Source organism: Brugia malayi (genome assembly GCF_000002995.4).
Source record: "Brugia malayi strain FR3 genome assembly, contig: Bm_008, whole genome shotgun sequence".
Classification (NCBI taxonomy): Eukaryota; Metazoa; Nematoda; class Chromadorea; order Rhabditida; family Onchocercidae; genus Brugia; species Brugia malayi.
This window is the reverse complement of record NW_025062285.1, coordinates 536932-557829: the sequence shown is the minus strand read 5'-3', so window position 1 is coordinate 557829 and position 20898 is coordinate 536932. Positions and strand designations below refer to the sequence as shown.

Below are 20898 nucleotides of genomic sequence, written 5' to 3'. Positions count from 1 at the left end.
TGAAAAATTGGTGGTACTATAAGAATGCTTGCCGCATTTGGTAATGCAAGGATGCCGCAAACTTTTTCCAAACTGAGTAAGCAAAAAATCTGTTAAATATATCTTCCATAAATATAACACTTCCGGTGTTCGTGTTAGGAGCAAAATTAGTAATTATACTTAGCAGTTGTTCAAGGGTTTTAACTTAACGAATGAAATAAAAAAATGATCATAGAAGAAACTTGAAGCTTCCCGGAGATACGATACAAGTACTTTACTAGAGTGATTTTAATTATTCTGATGAGGAGCATATTATGCTTACTTTCTCGTATCATACCAAAAAGATAAAAAAGTGATGAGATTACTGTGAATAAAGCAAGCAAAGAAAGAAGAGAATTGTCAAAGCTCGTGACACAGCTTGTGCAGCTGCAGCATCTTTACTGTCAAAATGCTTTTCACAATTTTCGTTAATCAATAATGCACATTTTAAACAGTTATAATCATAATCAAAAAAATCCAAAGGTAATTTGGCTTCTGCACTCCACTCAAAAATTCAGAGGAGTGTAGCCACCTACATTATCTCTAAGTAATATCTGTCTAATATTTTTACGTATATTTTCCATCTCTTTTTTTTTTAATTTCACTGTATCACAATTTTGGTCCTTTAATTTAGTGCTATTTCTTTCTAGAGTAAACAGTCCACTTCCGTCTTCTGCCGTAGAGTTGTAACTCAAATGTACAGTGGGAAATGAAGGATTACGTATTAATTTCAGACTTGCATTAGGATTGCCACCTGATTTTAATAGAAGATAAGCGCCATAACCTTTGGTAGATCAACGTAGAGCCCCACGTGACACTGTACCATCTTTATTAATGCAGTTACAACTCACAGTGCAACTTGCGTTAAGATTATTTGAAATGTTCTGTGGTGTACTAGGTTTATAATCATTATAAATCAAGTGAAAGTTAGACAAACTATTATCACCTTGTCCACCTTCAAATCTGGTTGCATGTTTTAGCTGCTCCAAACTTTGCAAAGTGTAACTATGTTGAGATTCTCTTTTGTTGTTATTACTCCAAAATGTCCATACACCATTAGCTTGCACTATTAAATCATCTCCATTGGCTTCTAGACCAGTATCTTTCCATTTCACCACTTGGTTATGCTGAAAAACATAATTAGTTTCGCCAGTATCAGGATCAATAATCTCTCCATCACCTGGAAAAGACGCATTATGACCGATTGGAAAATGAACACCAATTGTAATAGGTTTAGGACCAAAATAGTCTGCAGATATATATCTTGGAAAAGGCATATCATGCTTTCAGAACCTGTTATCAGCACATAAGCTGCAAGAAGTAGTAACCTAAACCAAAATTTGCTTAAGCGTAATTGCAATATCTAAACTTTTCCCAAATATAGAAATAAATTTATAAAACTTTATTTAAAACATCTTTTTAATTAGTTACCACATGATAATCATATCCTCTCCTTCTAATTCTTTTTCTCATCCTCCTTAGACTAGAAGTGCTTGTTGTTCCACCAGAACCTTCTCGACTACTGCGCTTTTGTCCGGTGCTTTTAGTTGTTCTTCAGTTTGTTTTTTCTTTTTCTTTGCATCTTTTCCATCATCAGGTTTTTTTTTGTTTAATACATCTGATAATTTCTCAGTTTGGCTCTCCTTGGGCACTGGAAACTGAGCTTTAATTTCTTCTTTGCTGTATATGTATAACTCCTCTAATCCATTTAATATTTCCTTAAGTATCACAATCAAGGCCAATAGTTGACAGCATAGATAGTGATGTACTACTGGCAACATTACTCACATCATTTGGATTCTGATGCATCAATAAAAACTTTCCTTGTGGCAGCAATAATTCGGTATATAAATGTCTGGATTAGATCTACAGACACTACTGCAAAATATCCACCACTTCTTTCTCCGATGTTGAATACCAGAATTGTATCCAAGTATTGATTTCATAATACAAACATTGTACGACAAGAAATTTACGCTAATTAAGTATTGGTAACATGCAGAAAAATTTGTGAGGTGAAGGCTGAATACATCAAGTGGTTTAAAATGGATGAAGACGAAAATTAGACCACTACTGGTTGCACTACAACATGAGCCAGAGTTTTTATTTTTTTAATAAATCAATCACTATCAATAGTTTAATGAACGTCACTTTGTATTTTTTTTAGCATTATGTAAGCATAAAATTGAAGTTATTTTTAATGGACATATTACTAAGTATTTATTATTAAGTATTAATTATTAAGTATAAGTCATTTTCGAAGTAAAAATAAGTTCGAAATGAGTAACAAATTATTGTTCTGAATAATATTCGTGCACATTTCTCATCATCGGATAGCATTTGAGAATTCATTTGAGAATTCAACTGAGTTACAACATGCATTATGTCATGCAGAATTCATTTATTAGTTGTTGAATGAACTTAATGATTATTCAGCGCAAATATTTAGCATTTTTCTTAGTTTGAACAAAAGCTAATATTGGAAAGAAATTGACACATTAGATTTGATTTGTTATTTACAGCAAAGACAACAGCAATAACATAACGATGATAAATGACATTATAGTCAAGTATAATGATAATGATAACGGTCACAATGATAGCTATACTGATAACAGTTATAGTGATACATAGATTGCTTTAGTTGTGTGGTTTTTTAAGGAAATTGCGAAATGAACAAGACATTTCAGAAAAAAAAAATATATTTTTTTGAAGGAACTTTTAAAGTAACTGTTTTTTCTTCTAGTGAGAGGAAAGAAGCAATACAAAAAGAAATTCAAATTCCTCGTTTTTAGAAGATTTCAATTATTCAATTAAAACTATTTTAGTCTTGTTGAATGCTGTAATTGTGATGAAGTTATAAGAATCTGTGTGGAAAATGTTAACTATTATATTTAGCTTTAGCGTAACCTAACAATCTGTTAAAAAAGATATTAGTTATACGAAAAAAGGTCATATCATGTCTGATGGATATATTATCTTCTAGATTTTTGATTTCTGGAGTTGAAATGAATTCAAGCTGAATAAATAATGTTAATTAATTATCATTTTGCAACTTATTAGCATTTCGACGTATTTTCATCAAGTGTGATGTTGAAATTACCAAAGAAGTTACATGGATGATTTCAGACAATTTATTGGACATATTGTCAGTTAAGGATTTCTTCTTTCTTTCTTTCTTCTTTTGAGGTAAACATGAATTGGAAATGAATTTATTGAGCTAGTTACATGCCATATTTGCTTCTTCGAACTTTCAAAATATTGAATGCACGGAAATTTATTCTGAAATTGTTTTTATGTAAGAGCACACTTTGTATGATTTTAAATGATTAAATTAGATCTGCGATTTTAGGAAAAGGATGAGGATAGTTCCTCTGAATACCAATCGGGTTTTGATGTGAAGTACAGTTTGATCCATGCAATACAACACTAACAAATTTTCCATTCAATTATGAAAATCCGATAGTGTTCGAACTACTGTGCGGATAGTTACAATTGAGTATTATATTGGCTTCATTTACAAAGAGAAAATTTACTGATATTTCGGACGACCTAAATAATCAACTTAGGACTAAGGGAATTGATTATCTAATTAAAATAAAGGAGACAGATAACTCGCACAGGCTTTCTTATAATTTTTATTCTTGTTTTGAGAGTTTAAACTGATTCTCTTCTTTGGAGAGGTGTTATCCGTTGATCCAGAGAGATTTACCTGAACGTGGTGTGCAGTGCTGAAGTACTTCCAGATAATTTTCATTAGCGAGTATAATAGAACAAGAAGTAATTGTGGAAGTCGAAGTGATGCCCACTCTATTCCTTATATTTTATTTATAAAGGAAAATCTGATTAAATTAACGATTGCAACACGACTGGTCATCAGATCGGAAACAGTTTGCATATGCACTGGTTTCCGATATTTTAACCACTAAAGAGAAGAGAAGCAGAATAATTGGAAAGAAGAAGAAGGTAAGATAAATGATACATTACATTAAACAACGTGACACTCATTTACACACATTTCATGTGAATTATTTAAATGAAAAACATTTGCAACATATTTTATTTTCATACATATTTTTCATAACTTATTTCGAGGTTCGCACAGGCTTTACTGTCTCTGATTTCGGCTCAGTACCTTGAATATAAAACGAAGAAATTTACCAAGCCCGATTAAACGGCGGGAATCACTATAACTTTCTTAAAAATTAAGAATTTCCAATTTTTAAGCAAAAGTAGTAATTATATTTAACAAAATTATGAAATGTTATCTTGAATTTAAGATTAATTTTTGGTATAATTTATGATAAGTTTTAAAATGATTATATTTATCATTGTTTTGTTAGAATTTTCAAGTCAGATTTTTAAAATTTTAATGCCTTTTTTGAGCAGAATTTTAACTTAGAATTAGAGAAAAAAACGAAAATAAAAATAATTTGATAAATAAAATAAATTTAATTCATTTTCTAAATGAACACATATGGTATTGAATCGCTTATCATTGCTAAATTGAGACATATGTGATGGTACTATTCTGATCTAATATTATGTTGATTGTAACAAATAATTGTGTAAACAATTTGTTATAGTTTCTTGTTGAAATAAAAAAAAATTCAACTGAAATTATTTGAAGGAAAGCCAAATGCCTCGTCATCCAACTCATGATGCATGGAGCAGTCAAGGTAACGTCACAAATTACGAGAGGAAAGTTCTTGTATTTGTGTACAAATATAAGGCTTGACTTCGTAGACTAAGATTTGTGAAAGAATCTACCAATGTTGCTTAATGCAGAGGATCCGTCCGGATTCGCTTCATTTATATCACCGCTATACTCATGACTTTCACTACTTCCGACTTCTTCACGTCACGAGACTTCAGTACTTCAGTTACTTAATTACGTTAAGCAGAAGGTATGGACAGAAAATGATTTGTGTAATTTCTTCAGAAAATGATTTGTGTAATTTCTTCAGTTTTAGTTGAAATCACCAAATGCACGGTTAATCCCTCTGCCCAACGTACACGGAAGAACCCCATTCGCACCCGCAATTGCTGTATGGACGGGCCAGTCATTTCCGGCATACCTGATTGACATGCTTGTTTTTCCCCTCACTGACAGTTCAGCTTTCGGTTGGCTCAGTGATTTCGTCTACCAATTTGCTGTTTCTTGCCTTTATCGTCAGTGGTTCGTGTATATGTGTGTGTGTGTGTGTGTGTGTGTGTGTGTGTGTGTGTGTGTGTGTGTGTGTGTGTGTGTGTGTGTGTGTGTGTGTGTGTTGTGTTTCTTAGTGAAGTCGGCGCAAAAAAAAAATTAATAAATTACAAGATATGTATAGGCTTTTTGATCCCTCGATTTTCTGCTCCGCTAAACTTAATGCAGAAAGGAATTTTAAACCGAATCTCGAATTAAATTATATTCGGCATTGCTATTTTTAAATTACTTTCTATAAATATCTGCATATATGTACTTGTATATGGTAATAAACCCCACGTTTTTATTTAGTGATCGATAACATTAATTAGCAAACCTTAATTAAGGTTTTTTTCAGGTGTATTGCTTAGCTAAAGAAATTCGAAACGTGATGGCTGTTGGTGATAATGTATTATGCCAATGTAAACGGAAAATGATAAGAAAGACTAAAAAAGAAAGCAAAAAATTTCGCCGAGTTGCATATAATTCTCATAGAAGGGTTAATATTTCTTTCGTTTTCTTTTGTGTCCGTTTGTGTCCGTCTTCATTTCCTCCTCTGATCTTTCATTTTATATGTTTGACTTCCTATAAATTGTCATTTACAGTCATCATTATCTTTTTCCTTTTTTATTGCAGGTTGATGATATCATTATGGAAGAGAAAAATCCCATGAGTGGCCAGAAAAATGACGTTGTTGAAATGGTACAAACCAAGAAAAAGAATGTCAAAAGACGTAGAAAGAAAAGTGTAAGTATTTTTAGTGTGCAAATTGTGTGTTTGAAGTTGGAGATTAAATTCAGTGTGTTATGCATACATGAAATTTAATGGTGTCGTCTATCATATTTTTTATGTGTGATGCACTTCAGGTTGTATGCGTTCTGTTCCATCTTAAATCACAATTAATTTAAATGTTTGGTTATGCCTATCTTTCTCTGTTTCTGATAGTATTTAAAAAATTTCTAATTGATTATAAGTCCTTTTTGTTCAGATGAAACGACAGCGAGAAGAACTTATAAGAGGCATTGATGAAGATGACATGGAAATTCATCGCTATGAACGAATCCTCGGTTATAATAAACGGAAAAGCAAAAACATGCCGAAAGTATTCCGCACCGAAGGATTGGATTGTGCGTATTTTATTGTACTTGTCAAACACAACCGTTACACCCTACTTTTTTTTGGATTTTAACTTGAATTTAAGATAAGTTTATTGTCCGAAAAAGGGCTTTAGTGCAAATCACAGTTTATATTATTAACTCGGTTACCCTTATAGATCTTCTCGAAATATGTGATTCAAAGCCACTACAATATAGCAATATTGACGGAGACAATTGTCCTAATATGTATAATAGTGGAATGTTAAGTGATGAAGAGAGCAAAGACAGCAGTGGAAGTATGCATGAAAATAGTGCTTTAACGTGCACTCCGAAAAGAGATTTGCCAGCATCTACAGAAGTTTGTTTCTGCCTAAATGATGAATAATTATGACATTAATGTATCAGTTTTTTGACGTCTGTCGTCATACTTGATTCTCGAAAATAATTTCAATGATTAATTGTGTTCAGATTCAGAAGAATAGTGTTACTGAAATCGATGAGAACAAAGAGGATGAAAAAAATGCTGGCACGAGTTCGGAAGAAGATATTTATGGTCGTCTCATTAATAAGAAAACAGGGCAATTTTTATCTTCAAAATCATGTGCTAAAGAGAAGCTCAATGAACTGGAACAGAAAGCTGGGCTTTTAGAGACAGAAGAACATGTAAAATTAAAAAAGTCTTTGCGAGGTCTGATCAACCGACTGAATGAACATACATTGGTGGGTGCTGTAAAAGTGTTCTCCGATATATTTGCTCGCAAAGGACATAATGGTAAAGTTTGATGTTTTAAAATTAAATTCCACTTTTTTGCACCTGTTATAAATTTGCTCACTGTAACATCCGCTATTGCAGAAGTAAAGCAGTTGCTTTTTTTTGAAATTACAAATAGTGTTGATGTGGGTTATCGCTTGCCGGATCGTCTCATCATTGAATATGCAGTATTTATTGCTCTTATTCATACAACAGTTTCTGTAGAAGTTTGTAAGTTTTTGTTTCCAGCAGTTTTACAAAGTGGTATTTGAACAAAAAGAGCCGTCTGAAGTGGTAATTAGGATAAAGCTGGGATAGAAATTTTCAATTTAAAGTTCTTAATTTTAAAAATTCAAGTTAAACTCTTTTTAACTGGTTTTTGGTGGCTCCAATTGTTATTTCGTTCAGATTTCTAGGATGTGAAATTTCATTTCCTTTTAGCAGCATATTTTGTCGAGAATTACATTGTGAAACTTTTGGAAACAGTTGCTGCATTGCCAGAGGGTAAATCTCTTGAAAACCTCACCGTTTTGCTTGCTGAGCTGTATAATTTTAAGGTGCTGTTTTATTACTAATTTATGTCTTTGCTTTTGTGAGTTTTACAAAATATTTCATCATGACTTTGAAATATTTTAAAAAACCTAATTTACTGGGATATACAAATGACGAGTTATTATTAATAATACTTGTGACGCATAAAATATTCATTTGATGATTTTTTTGTTAGTGATCATAAATTGAAATAGGTGTAAATTGTTGAAATGTCCTGTTAACAAAAAATCTGTAGGTGAAACATTATTTTAATTATTTACTTTTGCAGGTCATCAAAGTTATCATGATTACTGAAATTATGCAGTACTTGCGAGAACAGATCAATGACAAATGTTTTACCTGTTTCAAAGCTCTTTTAAGTTGTAAGTTCGTATTTCAAAGAATAACATATTTTTCATGCAAAGACAATTTCTCCATGGTTTGCTACGAATTATTATGTAATCTTTTGGTTAGGAACACATGGATAAATTGGCTTTTGATTTTTATCTCTCACTTTTGGACTATTCTTATTGCTTTACATTTTATGCTGTCTCCAGATTAAAAAATTGATTAATATAGCTATGATTTTTTAACTTCTCTTTCATAGATTGTGGTAATACTATGAGGAGCAGAGATATGGATGCTTTGCAAAAGTGCATAACAGAAACACAGTCATTCTTCTTGCATCTTCCAGAAACATCTCTAAGAACGTAAATACCTCGATCAAATATTAACACTAATCGTTTTGTAAGGAAGACAAGCTTTTCCTCTATCTCATATCATCAGGAATCTAAAAATCAAAAAATCATGAGATACAGGAGTTCTATTTTACATTAAAACTTGCATGAATGATTAAAGTATTTATCTGTTCAAGATGCCAATTGCGCTATATTGTGGATGAAATCAACGCAATAAAGAATACGAATGTTCGTAAATTTACGGATATAGTAGATTCTGCAATGCATTCTCATTACGTGAATATTTTCCGCGGATTAACAAGAAGTATGTATCGTTATATCGTTTACCGTGCTTACTGCTGACGATCCACAAAATTGCATGTTTTGAAAATTGTAGTGACTTTTAGTGACTGTATTTGTTTTGTCATTTGTTTTATCGAAAATTTATTAACTTTTTATTTATTAATTTTAATTTATTAATAATTACTAGAACAATCAACTCCATATATAATACTCGACTTTAACATTGAAATGAACAAAGTATCAGATGTGAGCAAGATTTTAAGTATGTAAGGTGATAGAACGAATGCAAATGCAAAGGAGTAAAAAAATTATATAAAATGGGCCACTTGAATTATTGCATTAAAGAATTGGACAAGGAAAAAGAGTTGCCAATGAGTGTAGATGACATAATGCACATAGACGAACGTGGACGTTGGTGGCTTGTTGGTTCAGCCTGGTTTCCAACTGCTTCAGTGCCGGTAAACAAAACTGATGAGAAATTCATTGGACAAACTTTAAAATTCAGTGCATCTTTACTGCAACTTGCGAAAAGAGCCAAAATGAATACAGCGATTAGGCGTGACATTTTTTGCACTATCATGTCTTCAACGGTAAACCTTCAATCTTTTCTATCATATATTGATTTCATTTATCATCTAATTAAATTCTTACTGCCTTCCAGATTTGCATATGTACAACCTTAAACCAATCTTCCTACTATTTAAATTATCTTCAAACTGTAAACCATTCCAATTTCAGAATGAAATGGATGCATTTGAGAAACTGCTGAGACTTTCTTTCAAGGGACAGCAGGAAAGGGAAATAGTGCACATCTGTGTTCATTGCGCGTTACTAGAGACTACTTATAATGCATTTTATGCTGCTATTATCGATCGTCTGTGCTGTTATCACAAACGTTTCAAGGTAGCTTTTCCTATCATTTTAATGGACCAGTATACGTTTGTCTGTTAAATCTTTTTCTGAAAATCTATAAAACAGTGGTTGCACTTAGGGGCATTTCTTATTCAGAACTATAAATATTTAGTCATAAAGAATTAATTCAAATATAAGTAATTCAATGCTGGTTATTGGGAAAAATCTTCCGAATTCTATATATTTTTGAGCACTGTTTGCGGAAAGGTTACATGTTTTTCGGACCTTTTAATAGACAACAAATTTTGTTGCTCTGGTAACGAATTTTGCACTGAACTTTTGTCCGAGAATTTTTTTAAACAAGCTATACTTGATTTGAAATAAGTTGTAGGTTTTTGTGCACAAGATTTTGCATTTCGAAAACATTTTGGTCAAAGATCCATAGACTTAAAATTAGGAAAGGTTTCTTTCAGCTTACTACACAGTACGCATTGTGGGATCGGATCAAAGTTTTATCACAGATAAGTGAATTGCAGCGTGAAAATTTAGCATTGCTTATCATTGATCTAATGATTAAACGATCAATTGGGATTACCTTACTAAAGGTAGTTTGTATTTATATGTTATCTTTAACGATCTTCGCATATTATTTCTAATACAATATTGTGGAAATAAATTAATACACGCATGGATTTTTTTTCCTGAGTTTATTAAAGAATGAAAAAAATCGCGTACTGTTGAGAGTGATGCAAAGATGAATGATGAATTAAATGTTTGAAATCATTTTATCAAACGTGGTAAGTCTGCATGGAATTAGATCTGATGGTTCTTGAAGGAGATGTGATTTAAAATATTTAATCATTGTTTTCCAAATGACCACTGTATGAAGTGTAAAGGCAATTCCTTGATAGTTTGGAGCGCGGTTATCAATAGCTGAAATTTGTTAGTCAAATATTATGCTGATGAAAACATTTGGGTGATTGAAAAGTGAGGTCTGACTGCAAGCTCTTCAAAAAGAAAAAAAATCTCTTATCTATTCTACCTTTGATATAGCGAGATCCAGAAAATGAGAAGATGGGACTCAAATATTGAATGTTTGCTTCAGATAATCGAATTTGGTGTCATTGATAAAATAACAACTCAGTTCGTGCGAGGCATTTTATCGACTGTGCTGGTTCGAAGTACGCATCAGGCCTTATTGGAGATGTTCCAGCATGTAGTCAATTCACCACAACACAAGTTTTTTGCAGATGGCCTTCAAGTGTTTATTCATATGGCTTTAAAAAAACCTCAGAAAAATATTGATAACAAATTGCTTATGTCAAAAATTGAGTTTATTGAGAGTATTTGGGATAGTAATCCTCTTTGATACAATTGTCTTCATTAAGTTTTATTATATTGTTAGATTTTTTCTTCGTTGTTTGGGAATTTGAAATGAAAATTTCTGATGTAAATTCGTATGGTCCTTCTCACTTTGTTGCCAATCATAATATTAAAAATGCTGAGCTCTGCACAATTAGATGTGAATCATGAAGACGACCAGCAATTAAAAGCGTCCGATTTTCATTTTTCAGAAAACCTATGATGTTGAAAGGTTATTCTGAAAGGTATTTATTAAAAAATTCCTTTCTTTACACTCATTAGTGTTGATCTTTGATGATCACTCATTCACTGGGAAGGATCGTATCACCAGTCGATGATCGCTCTCCTTTATCATTATCGTAAGTAGTTTCGCATAAAGTGGATAATCTATAATCATTGAAGTCTAGGTTATTCACTGAATTGAATGAATTCAGTTGTGTTGAAATCCATATCGAGAATGGAAGGTTGTTACAGTTACAAGATTGTCAAGTTTTGGTTGTTATTGACGGAAGAATTACTCTTATTTGTTAATTGAAGAGCTGTTGGCAAGTGAAATAATGCAGTTTGATCCGGTCTTGTAAGAGGGTACGGTGCAGTGTGGTTCAGAACAAAATCAACGAAAAGGCGATAATAGTGTGTGCTCCGTCATAGTATTGGTTTTAAAGTGAACTGAGTAAATCATCGACTATTCGGAGTAAAGTAAAATGGGACAGTAAGATAAAGGAAGAGATCTGTAGCAGGACTGGAGACTAGGTTCCTCAGTGGTGCTTGGGTGGTTCTAAACTCGCTATATCACTGGTATTAAGCCATATCGGAGGAGTGGGGACATACACAGTGTAAGAATTGAACCGGAATAAAAGAACGAAAGAGATTTATTTCTCTCTTACGAGCTTTGTCCCTTTCCCTTGGACATCATGATGATTGCTTATGTGGTATTAGAGTTGCTTATATGGCGGCTAAAGGCTTTCCGCAATTTTAGAAAGCTCATTAAGGACAGTGAAATCAATTACTCCTTACTGAGGACTAAGAATAGAGACAGCAGAAGGAACTCCTACCTCAATGAAGACCAAATTAGATGGGAGCTGTCAGGTGGGAAATTAATACTCCATTGTTATTGATCTCAGTACTTCTCCGTCTTACACTACAATTTTCTGTTCACTGATCATCTTTTACACGGAAATCTCCTATTGCTTTCTTGACGAATTCGTTACTGATGAAAACAACTCTCTTTACTTACGACAGCATGAAAAGCAGTCTATCATCACTGCTACCGGACATTTCAGGTTGTTCGTTTTGGAAAGCATTTTCAGTTCGAGAAATGGCTCTGTCTTGAAATGTTGGAGAATTCATGAGATCTACAGAATGCTAAAATTACTCATAAATTGTCATCTTTCACAATTTTAGCAGCTATTTTCAGTAATATTTTCCTACAGTTGCTTTTATATACAGCTGAAATTTGAAAAGTTCAGCTTTCGGGTCATGTTAGCAGCATTTCAATTGATCTCTCACTTCTCTATCTCATCTTAACTTCCGCAGCTGTTGCCACATTACATGAGCAGTCTGAGCTGAGCCTAGGCCTGCTTTACTCCTCGATTAATGAAAACATCTCCGGTCAGGTCAAGTACGTCAGTTCCTGCTGAAAACCCTTCGCCGAACTACCGGACGCAGCAACGATTTGGAATTAAACTTTGCCATTTGTGCAGATTCACTCTCTTCCTTTCTTTCTCTGTTCCAACCTTCCTATCTCGAATTATATCTCAGACAATTTTCTGGAATAAGCTGAAAAGTGGATGTTTGTGGTTTGTTCGGCATCGCTTGAAGGTTGCTATGAGCAACCTGCCAGGTGTGTCCTCTCCTATTATCATCTCCTATCCCGCTGTAAATAACGGGGATGCATGCATGAATAAATCCAACAGAGTTATTTCATTTCCCGCAGTATTTCTCTCAAATCATCCATTTACCCGTATTGTTCCCTGTCACTCCATGTGATATCAGAAATTAGCTATTTGGTAGCGCCGTTGAACAATCCGGCTAAATCCGAGATCTGCTTTCCGTAAAGTAAAATCAACTGCAAACAGTGAGTGCAGTCTCTTCTTTTCTCGCATTTAACGAAATATTTGCCCGACAGGCGGATCTCGAATCATAATGATCAATTAATGCTTAGAGAAGACAAGAACAATGTTGAGGTTAGCTGCTAAGCACTAAGTGAAGAAGACGGATGTATTTCGTTTCGTTGACGTATCCGCGTGATTATACATACGTGTGTGTGTGTGTGTGATGTGACATGAACCAGCTATGTGATGATGGTAATGAAAAGTGTCATTTGCCGTGACAGGTAATTCTCGGCTTGGCTCAATTCGACTTGGCTCGACTCGTTCGAGTCAACTTAACTGCATCTGATCACTCTCAGAAACATGCACGGTTGTTCGCTACTTTCCCTCTTCCTCACATTTTTCTGCCAGCACTTTTCTACATTGCTCAGCTGTCAAATATTTCTACATTTTCATCGCTTACATTGACATTCTAATGTTCATTATTGTCTTTAGTGAATTTTGACGCGCTCACGTGATGACCTAACGTACGAGTGATTTGTTCCGTTGGCTTCAAGGAAATTAGTAAGGTGTAATGATACGTTCAAAGCACGAATAATAATGAATGGACAAAATAGAAAAATTCCAGGCTACGTCATTTCAGAAGTGAATTACTGTTCGGGAAATTTTAGGTAACAGTGCAATGGTACGATTTCACATCCGTCTCTTACCAATGATTTTGCTGATTTAAAAGAAAGGGATCTTTCAGTTGTTAGATGTGTAATAATAATGATTTGATCCCTGTAAAAAAATAAAGTCCTCGAAATCTTCAGCTTAAAAGCCGATATGATTTTGATATGACAGATAGATTTTGAAGGAACTCGAGAACCCGATACGATAGACAGATTTTGAAGGAACTCGAGAGTGACACTCGAGAGCCTTCTTTTTATGAGCCTTTTTCTCTACGATGTGATGCTGGCGACAGTGAGGTGACAGTGGTGATTTTTCGAAGCACTGGTGCTATTGATGATAATGGCAGTAATCAGTAGCGATAACTGGTTCTGATTCTGTCAGGAAAATAAGGCCGTCGGGTCGGGTTGGTCGGAGAGAGAGACATTCATTCAATTCACAAAATTCAGTGTACATAATGCTCTCTGGCATATATGCAGAGAGAGACAGAGAGAGACAGTCGGTATGCAGAATATGGAGTGACATTTGCAAGCAGGCGGACAGGTCGTCGATTAACTTTTCGCTTACCATGTTGGGTTCGGTCCGAGGTACCACCTGAGGTACACCTGATGGGTGAGGAAGGGCTGTGGAGAATCTCGGAAAGGTGGTTCCACTTTCATTTTTGGACGGTCTCTTTTCTGCTACCTGTTTCTCCTCTCACATTTATTCATCATCATCATCATTATCATTATCATTATCATTATCATTATTATCACCATCATCATCGTCATCGCCCATTCTTCAGTGTTTTGTTAAACGAAACATTTCCTGTATTTGCCTACTTCCCTTCCCTCCACAATAGCAGGAAAGTGACTGGTAGAGATTTCAAGAAACGCTCTCAGAAGTGCTACTTTATGTTTCGCGCAAAACTAATCTGTCCTCAAATTGCTGGAAAATCCTATCTTTTGAACACTGAATGATTGAAGGGAAGATGGAACATTGAACCGTAAATGTTGAATTGTTGACCTCATTGTCGGTAAGACGAGGTACTGTCATTTTCCAACAAATTGTTATTTGTCATCATTTCTCAAAATCTCTGGATCTGTCCAGTCGGTGATCAGTAGTGCGAACTCACTTCCACTCGCATTATAAAGAGAGAAGCTATATGCGACTTTATAAGAAATTTTCTAGTCCTTGACTATGTGTCACCATCTTTTGTCTTTTGTCCAATCCTCAATTTGGCTAGAGCTCATTGCAGTATATCTTTTACTTCCTCTTTTTTTTGAATAGTTCAATAATGTATGCTTTTAGAAGAGACAGTATATATTTACATTTCTTTCTTTGAAGATTTCATGTTCACATTGCAAGAAAACATAAGCTTTCATTTAAATGATAAGTGGTGCAAAGTTTATTTCATCATGGTAATTTGATGAACTAAGAATCAACCTAGAACTGTAGTGCTGTCGCATTAAAATGAAGTGAGAGATAAGAGAGTAGGTAGCAAGGTTTTTCAGCTAATTAATTATCATTCACTCTACGCTAGTCAATTAGACCACAGATTTCGAACTTTTTGTCGGTTTCAATTGTTTGACCTACACGATCCTCTTCTCAACAGCAGCAGTAGCTTATCGCTAACCCATCCGATTATCCTCTTGTCCGGTACTGGGGGTAGACGACGCAGGTGAGACACTGTCTCAAGTATCTCCGGCCAGGAAGCTCTTGGAGCATGAATGGCTTCAAGGCTGGAACTGGTAGTCTTACCGGGCAATCCTTTATCTGTAGCATTCACAGGTGGCATCAACTCTTGTTGATATCTGTACTCAGAAATGCTTCACATACTAGTTTTCGATATTTTCGATTTCTTTTTTGGGCGGAGAGTGGAAAGGGAAAAATGATAGCACTCGATGACAAACATAGCTGATATGACATAGAATTGAGAACAGTGGATGATCAAGTTCTGGTCGAAAGAGAGTGTGTTTGTATTGGTGTGCCCATCCTTCTGCCCTCACAATAAGGTCATCAGGGTCACACAGCAAGGACAAATGACTGTTTGGTCGAGGGAAGGTAACCGTCCTTCATTTGTGTGAGCAAAAAGGAATATGATGAGTATTAATTATATCAGCGGTTTGCTGACAGCGGGTTGAGCGGAAAAGCATAATATCGAAATGAGTGATGACGAATGTGCTGGGTTGTAGTGTGTTGTGCCAATGAAACCCACTGAATCGATCAAACTCGATCAGATCTTTTGATTGGATTAAATTGATTGATGCTGCTACTCCGACAACACTTCCATCATCCATCCAAAGTACTACTTTATAATTGGCCGTACTTAACTGCCACTAGCATTTCGGTCTTCCTTTCTTCTTCCTAACTGTTACACAGGAACGTCATTTCATTTCGTGAAAATATTTTAATCGATATTTGTTCCTTCCCGCATTCCTCCTCTCTTCATCAGTACAGAGCAGAGAAGGTCAGGAAGTATAAAGGTAGGGTTGTGTTGCTGCACTTCAACCTTATTTGATTATTTACGCAGCTGCTGCTTATTCATCCATTTGCTTGTTTGTTTGCTGAGTTATTTCAGTTCCTATCACCGAGTTAAATGTCAACTTACTGATCTAGCCGTTGGGCAGTTGTGGCCCTTATCTGTCACTTATCTCACTTCATATTCCAACCGGATTTTTCGACTGATGCTTCTTGCAGCGATCGGATTGATTCCAGGATTTCGTAGTCCTATCACTCTGTCTTTGAACCGGGATATAAAACTGACAAATTTATGACAAATGACTTAGGTAATTAAAGCAGTAGACGTACCAAAGTAAAACAAAAAGCAATTGCATGCCATCTCTCTTTCAGCAAACTCGTCGTGTCATGCAGGTGAGAGTGGACAGTCCCTCAAGTTAGACAGCCTTTCCTCTGCTAATATTATTCTCAGAAAGCGACAGTTGAAATGATAATACGCGTGTTGCTTTACGCTTGATGAGTAAGCATCCTTTCCTGCATGTTAACTCATTGTTTGGAAATAAGTCGTGTGACACGTTGGAGAGGTAGTTAGTGCAAGACTCGTCGTATGTTCCAGAAATAAGTCGTGTGACACGTTGGAGAGGTAGTTAGTGCAAGACTCGTCGTATGTTCCAGAAATAAGTCGTGTGACACGTTGGAGAGGTAGTTAGTGCAAGACTCGTCGTATGTTCCAGAAATAAGTCGTGTGACACGTTGGAGAGGTAGTTAGTGCAAGACTCGTCGTATGTTCCAGAAATAAGTCGTGTGACACGTTGGAGAGGTAGTTAGTGCAAGACTCGTCGTATGTTCCAGAAATAAGTCGTGTGACACGTTGGAGAGGTAGTTAGTGCAAGACTTGTCGTATGTTCCAAAAATAAGTCGTGTGACACGTTGGAGAGGTAGTTAGTGCAAGACTTGTCGTATGTTCCAAAAATAAGTCGTGTGACACGTTGGAGAGGTAGTTAGTGCAAGACTTGTCGTATGTTCCAAAAATAAGTCGTGTGACACGTTGGAGAGGTAGTTAGTGCAAGACTTGTCGTATGTTCCAGAAATAAGTCGTGTGACACGTTGGAGAGGTAGTTAGTGCAAGACTTGTCGTATGTTCCAGAAATAAGTCGTGTGACACGTTGGAGAGGTAGTTAGTGCAAGACTTGTCGTATGTTCCAGAAATAAGTCGTGTGACACGTTGGAGAGGTAGTTAGTGCAAGACTTGTCGTATGTTCCAAAAATAAGTCGTGTGACACGTTGGAGAGGTAGTTAGTGCAAGACTTGTCGTATGTTCCAAAAATAAGTCGTGTGACACGTTGGAGAGGTAGTTAGTGCAAGACTTGTCGTATGTTCCAAAAATAAGTCGTGTGACACGTTGGAGAGGTAGTTAGTGCAAGACTTGTCGTATGTTCCAAAAATAAGTCGTGTGACACGTTGGAGAGGTAGTTAGTGCAAGACTTGTCGTATGTTCCAAAAATAAGTCGTGTGACACGTTGGAGAGGTAGTTAGTGCAAGACTTGTCGTATGTTCCAAAAATAAGTCGTAACGTCTGATAGTTCTTTTCACTTCTTCGAGCTAAATCAGTGTGAAATTTTCATCGGTGTAAAGTGCATGTTTTGTTCTTCTTGCTTAAGCATAGTTAAAAAGCCACTTTGCCATGAGTGACCGACCGGCAGTCACCAGTGAGTCATTCGGTTGGTGGTATTCCTCGATTTGCTCCTTTGATGTTGTAATAGCGTCCATTTTATCTCGAAAGCTTTTTTATGATAAACCTACGACAGTACAGATGACAACACTAATGATTGTCATTGATGACTTGCACGAAGAATGTTGCGTGACGCTGTCTTTTGATCTGTTTCTGGTTGCATGGCGAATCGAGAATGCATCGAATGATTTGACAATGAATTCAACATATTCGAAGCTTTTTACCTTTCCATTTACTGTTTCAAAGGAAAAGAAAGAGGAAATCCGTGTTACCTCCAACCTTCGAAACTGAGAGAGAGATGACATTATGGACTGTAATGATCGTTACCTCTTATTGTCGTGTCACTGCCATGTTGATCCCGAGATGTTAACTTACGCTACTAGAAATGATCTTGCTGGACAGCCAAGAGACAACACAGTCGTTAGTGGCAGTTCCAAATGTACTGCTCAATATATGAGTGGCGGGAATGCTCCAGTCGACTATTGAAAGTGGGAAATATCGGAAAATGGATAGATTTATGGCAAAAGTTTATGGCAGGTAACGGTGAATGTAATGCAAGCCGAGAATGTCATCAGAATAGTGTTATCAACTCTGAATTCAGTGCAGTGTTGTAAGGATTTGGTCAGTGTGAATGTTGTGGTCAGTTAAGGGTGCAAAAAAATTATATGTTGATAAATGGTAGATAAGTAGATATAAGTTATATATATGTGGATGAATAAGTTTGACCGTTAGCGACAAACTAACCAACTTCTGGTCAGATTTCCTTCAATTCGGTTGAAAGTGTGAAGTAAGACAAAGGATCCACAGGTTCAGGATGCCCTGGAAGAAGAAAGAAGAGCGATTCTCGAGAAGTCTGTTTCTGTTTCTTCAGAAATATCTGCAAATTCCCATAAGGTAGCCGACACTCCCTCACCGCTTGTGTACTTTCAACACACACTCAAACAGTACTTACCTTCGGGAGTGTGACGTGCTTGTGCTGTGTAATTCCATTGATTGTTTCCAAAATTTCATCTCTCCTCCCTGAGATGCATTCCTCTTTTCCTGTCCTGTCAGTCTGCCAGCTAAATAGTCCCTCTTCTGGTCTCCGTGTTTTTTTTTTCTTATTCAAGAATGAGCCATATTTTGACGTATTACAACTGTCACGTGTTTCTATGCATCGTGTGACGTTTACATACCTGAATCAGTAGTGACTCATTCTACGTAACCTTATAGCACTAGCAACTCTTTTCACCTTGGAGAGAATCGTTGTGTTATCTATTTAATAGTGATGAAATATTTGTTTGCACAATTCAAATTTCGCTTATGTGTTGTTTTGAAAATTTGTAAGTTTATTTAAATTGTAGTCAGTTTAATCTTCTTGAAATTTTGATGTGCTCTTTTTATTTCTTACTCGTATGAAGTTCTCGTGAACAGGAAAAAGAGCATTGCTTCTGATCTTGAAATACAGCAGTTGTTGACCAGCGAACCTTTTTGCTACATTCACTTTACTGCTAACTTGTTGTCTTTTCCAATTTCAGTGCTTCCTTTTAGCCAACTTTCTGAAAATATTCTTTGAGGCTTATTTTTATAAAAATGACACTTCACTGTTTCATCTGAAACATTTAATCTAGCCAACAATGTTAGAAAAGAGATCCGTCAGTGCTTCACTGCATGGGAAGACACATCTCTACCATTTGTTCCGATTGTTTCCCTCTTCAATTGTTACTTACATTCAATTTGTTTCCATCCACGTTGCAAAACGAAGATAGTTTGCTGTTAGTTACACGTATCACGTTTAATACGTATACGAAAAAGATGTATACTGTGACTAACACATGAAAGGTTTTAGAATAACTGATTACATACTCGTTTTCTGATGCGCTCATTGAACATTCGGTAGATGAAATACTGCGCCGTTTCGAGCTCATCTGCTACGTTGGTGGTAATTGCAGTGTCACACTCCATGGCCTCTTTCGCAACTTACCTGCTTGTCAACCGATTCATTCACCGATATCACAAGCAGTCTGCTCGGGACTGAACCCGAGACTGAGACTCTTCTCTCTTTCCTCCTCCCAACCATGATACACGGATGCATACAATACATTTAGACTTCTTATAAATTTCGGAACCTTCAGCAATACCGCATGCGTTATCTGCGTGACGGTTCGTTGACTCCGCAGTTCACTTCTGTCACGGTGCCTTATTTATTCCTGTTTGATTGATGCATTCAATGACATACGAGATGCGGGTGTCTGTGTCTGTGCATGCATGTATATGTATGTATGTGTGTGTGTGGGTATGTTTTAATATCATAGCAAAATTATTTCATCAGTAACTCACACTCACGCGTTCATCTCAATTTTGTCTCTATAGAAATAGATTAAACGAAATTTGACGGCGTCTGTCTTTTTTATCAAACCAAATTAAGAACTGATTGTCGGTTTATTCCTGTGCACCTGCACATAAAGTCTAAATTAAAACTTTGATTGATACGCTTGCTGACGTGTCATCACTACCATTCCTGCTTTTCTTCACAGGTAGCCGTACTCATTCATTTTGTGCTACTCTTGAAATACAAACGTTTCAAATTTCTGGAATTCTTGAAAAATTTCGAATGAAATTCAATCAAATTAAATCCTTCTAATCAAATTCACAATTAATAAAACTAAATGTTAATTGTCATAATTTGTAGATTCGTGGTAATTCTCTTCATATCATTGCCCATAATATGATTCCTTACCAATTTGAATAATTTATAATTCTTAGTTAAAGAGAATTTAATTTTGAACTTTATGCATCACATTGCTGCTTACGTCGTATATCACTTAGCTTCGATCAAAAATATATCAGCTATTTCTTGTGTTAAAGAGGGATGTGACACGGTAGGCTGATAGCTTAATACAATTACTATTTCTAATTATTATGGCAGCATGTGAATAAAGCGGGAAGATGAAACGGCAAAGCAAAGTCTCGAAAATGTCTTATTTAAGCAAAGTCTGTATTAATTGTTCCTTTTATCATGCATGCGACCACTTTTGTTGTATAGCGTTTCGCGGTTATTTATTTCTAAATATGCAAATTTTCAGCTTCTAATGGAAGAGATAATGTTAGCGATTGGTTGATTTTATACTTTCTTTCCTTCTACTCAACTCATCATCTTCCTTAACTCTACTTGAAAACAGTCATTTTACTGATAAAGATGTCCTGTAATCGATAAACCTTCCCGTTGAATCGCATACTGAATCGACTATA

At 35.5% G+C, this 20898-nt stretch overlaps 4 protein-coding genes and 2 pseudogenes across 6 annotated transcripts; 1 reads left to right on the top strand and 5 right to left on the bottom strand.

Moving 5' to 3' along the window:
* Positions 1 to 245: 245 nt before the first annotated feature.
* On the bottom strand, positions 246 to 1304 carry Bm18276 (annotated as a pseudogene). Its single transcript has one exon. A coding segment is annotated over exon 1 (1059 nt).
* Bm10755 (uncharacterized protein) lies at positions 813 to 1295 on the bottom strand (the record flags this gene model as incomplete). The annotated part of the gene is made up of 1 exon (XM_001896626.1): positions 813 to 1295. The coding sequence occupies one exon, from the start codon at positions 1293 to 1295 to the stop codon at positions 813 to 815; it is 483 nt and encodes a 160-aa protein (XP_001896661.1).
* A 509-nt stretch (positions 1305 to 1813) lies between the features above and the next one.
* On the bottom strand, positions 1814 to 2137 carry Bm18275 (annotated as a pseudogene). The gene has a single exon. A coding segment is annotated over exon 1 (324 nt).
* Positions 2138 to 5594: 3457 nt separating this feature from the next.
* Positions 5595 to 10783, top strand: Bm6740 (Uncharacterized protein; the record flags this gene model as incomplete). Its single annotated transcript, XM_043082782.1, has 14 exons — positions 5595 to 5702; positions 5840 to 5950; positions 6192 to 6330; positions 6477 to 6658; positions 6769 to 7072; positions 7154 to 7282; positions 7493 to 7608; positions 7872 to 7965; positions 8190 to 8292; positions 8457 to 8584; positions 8908 to 9152; positions 9301 to 9465; positions 9888 to 10019; positions 10520 to 10783. The coding sequence occupies 14 exons, from the start codon at positions 5595 to 5597 to the stop codon at positions 10781 to 10783; spliced, it is 2220 nt and encodes a 739-aa protein (XP_042938716.1).
* Positions 10784 to 14198: 3415 nt separating this feature from the next.
* On the bottom strand, positions 14199 to 15273 carry Bm10754 (Uncharacterized protein; the record flags this gene model as incomplete). The annotated part of the gene is made up of 2 exons (XM_043082781.1): positions 14199 to 14274; positions 15068 to 15273. The coding sequence occupies 2 exons, from the start codon at positions 15271 to 15273 to the stop codon at positions 14199 to 14201; spliced, it is 282 nt and encodes a 93-aa protein (XP_042938715.1).
* A 3148-nt stretch (positions 15274 to 18421) lies between these two features.
* Positions 18422 to 19574, bottom strand: Bm10753 (Uncharacterized protein; the record flags this gene model as incomplete). Its single annotated transcript, XM_043082780.1, has 3 exons — positions 18422 to 18544; positions 18620 to 18842; positions 19513 to 19574. 3 exons carry the CDS (start codon positions 19572 to 19574, stop codon positions 18422 to 18424), a joined length of 408 nt encoding a protein of 135 aa, XP_042938714.1.
* Positions 19575 to 20898: the final 1324 nt, after the last annotated feature.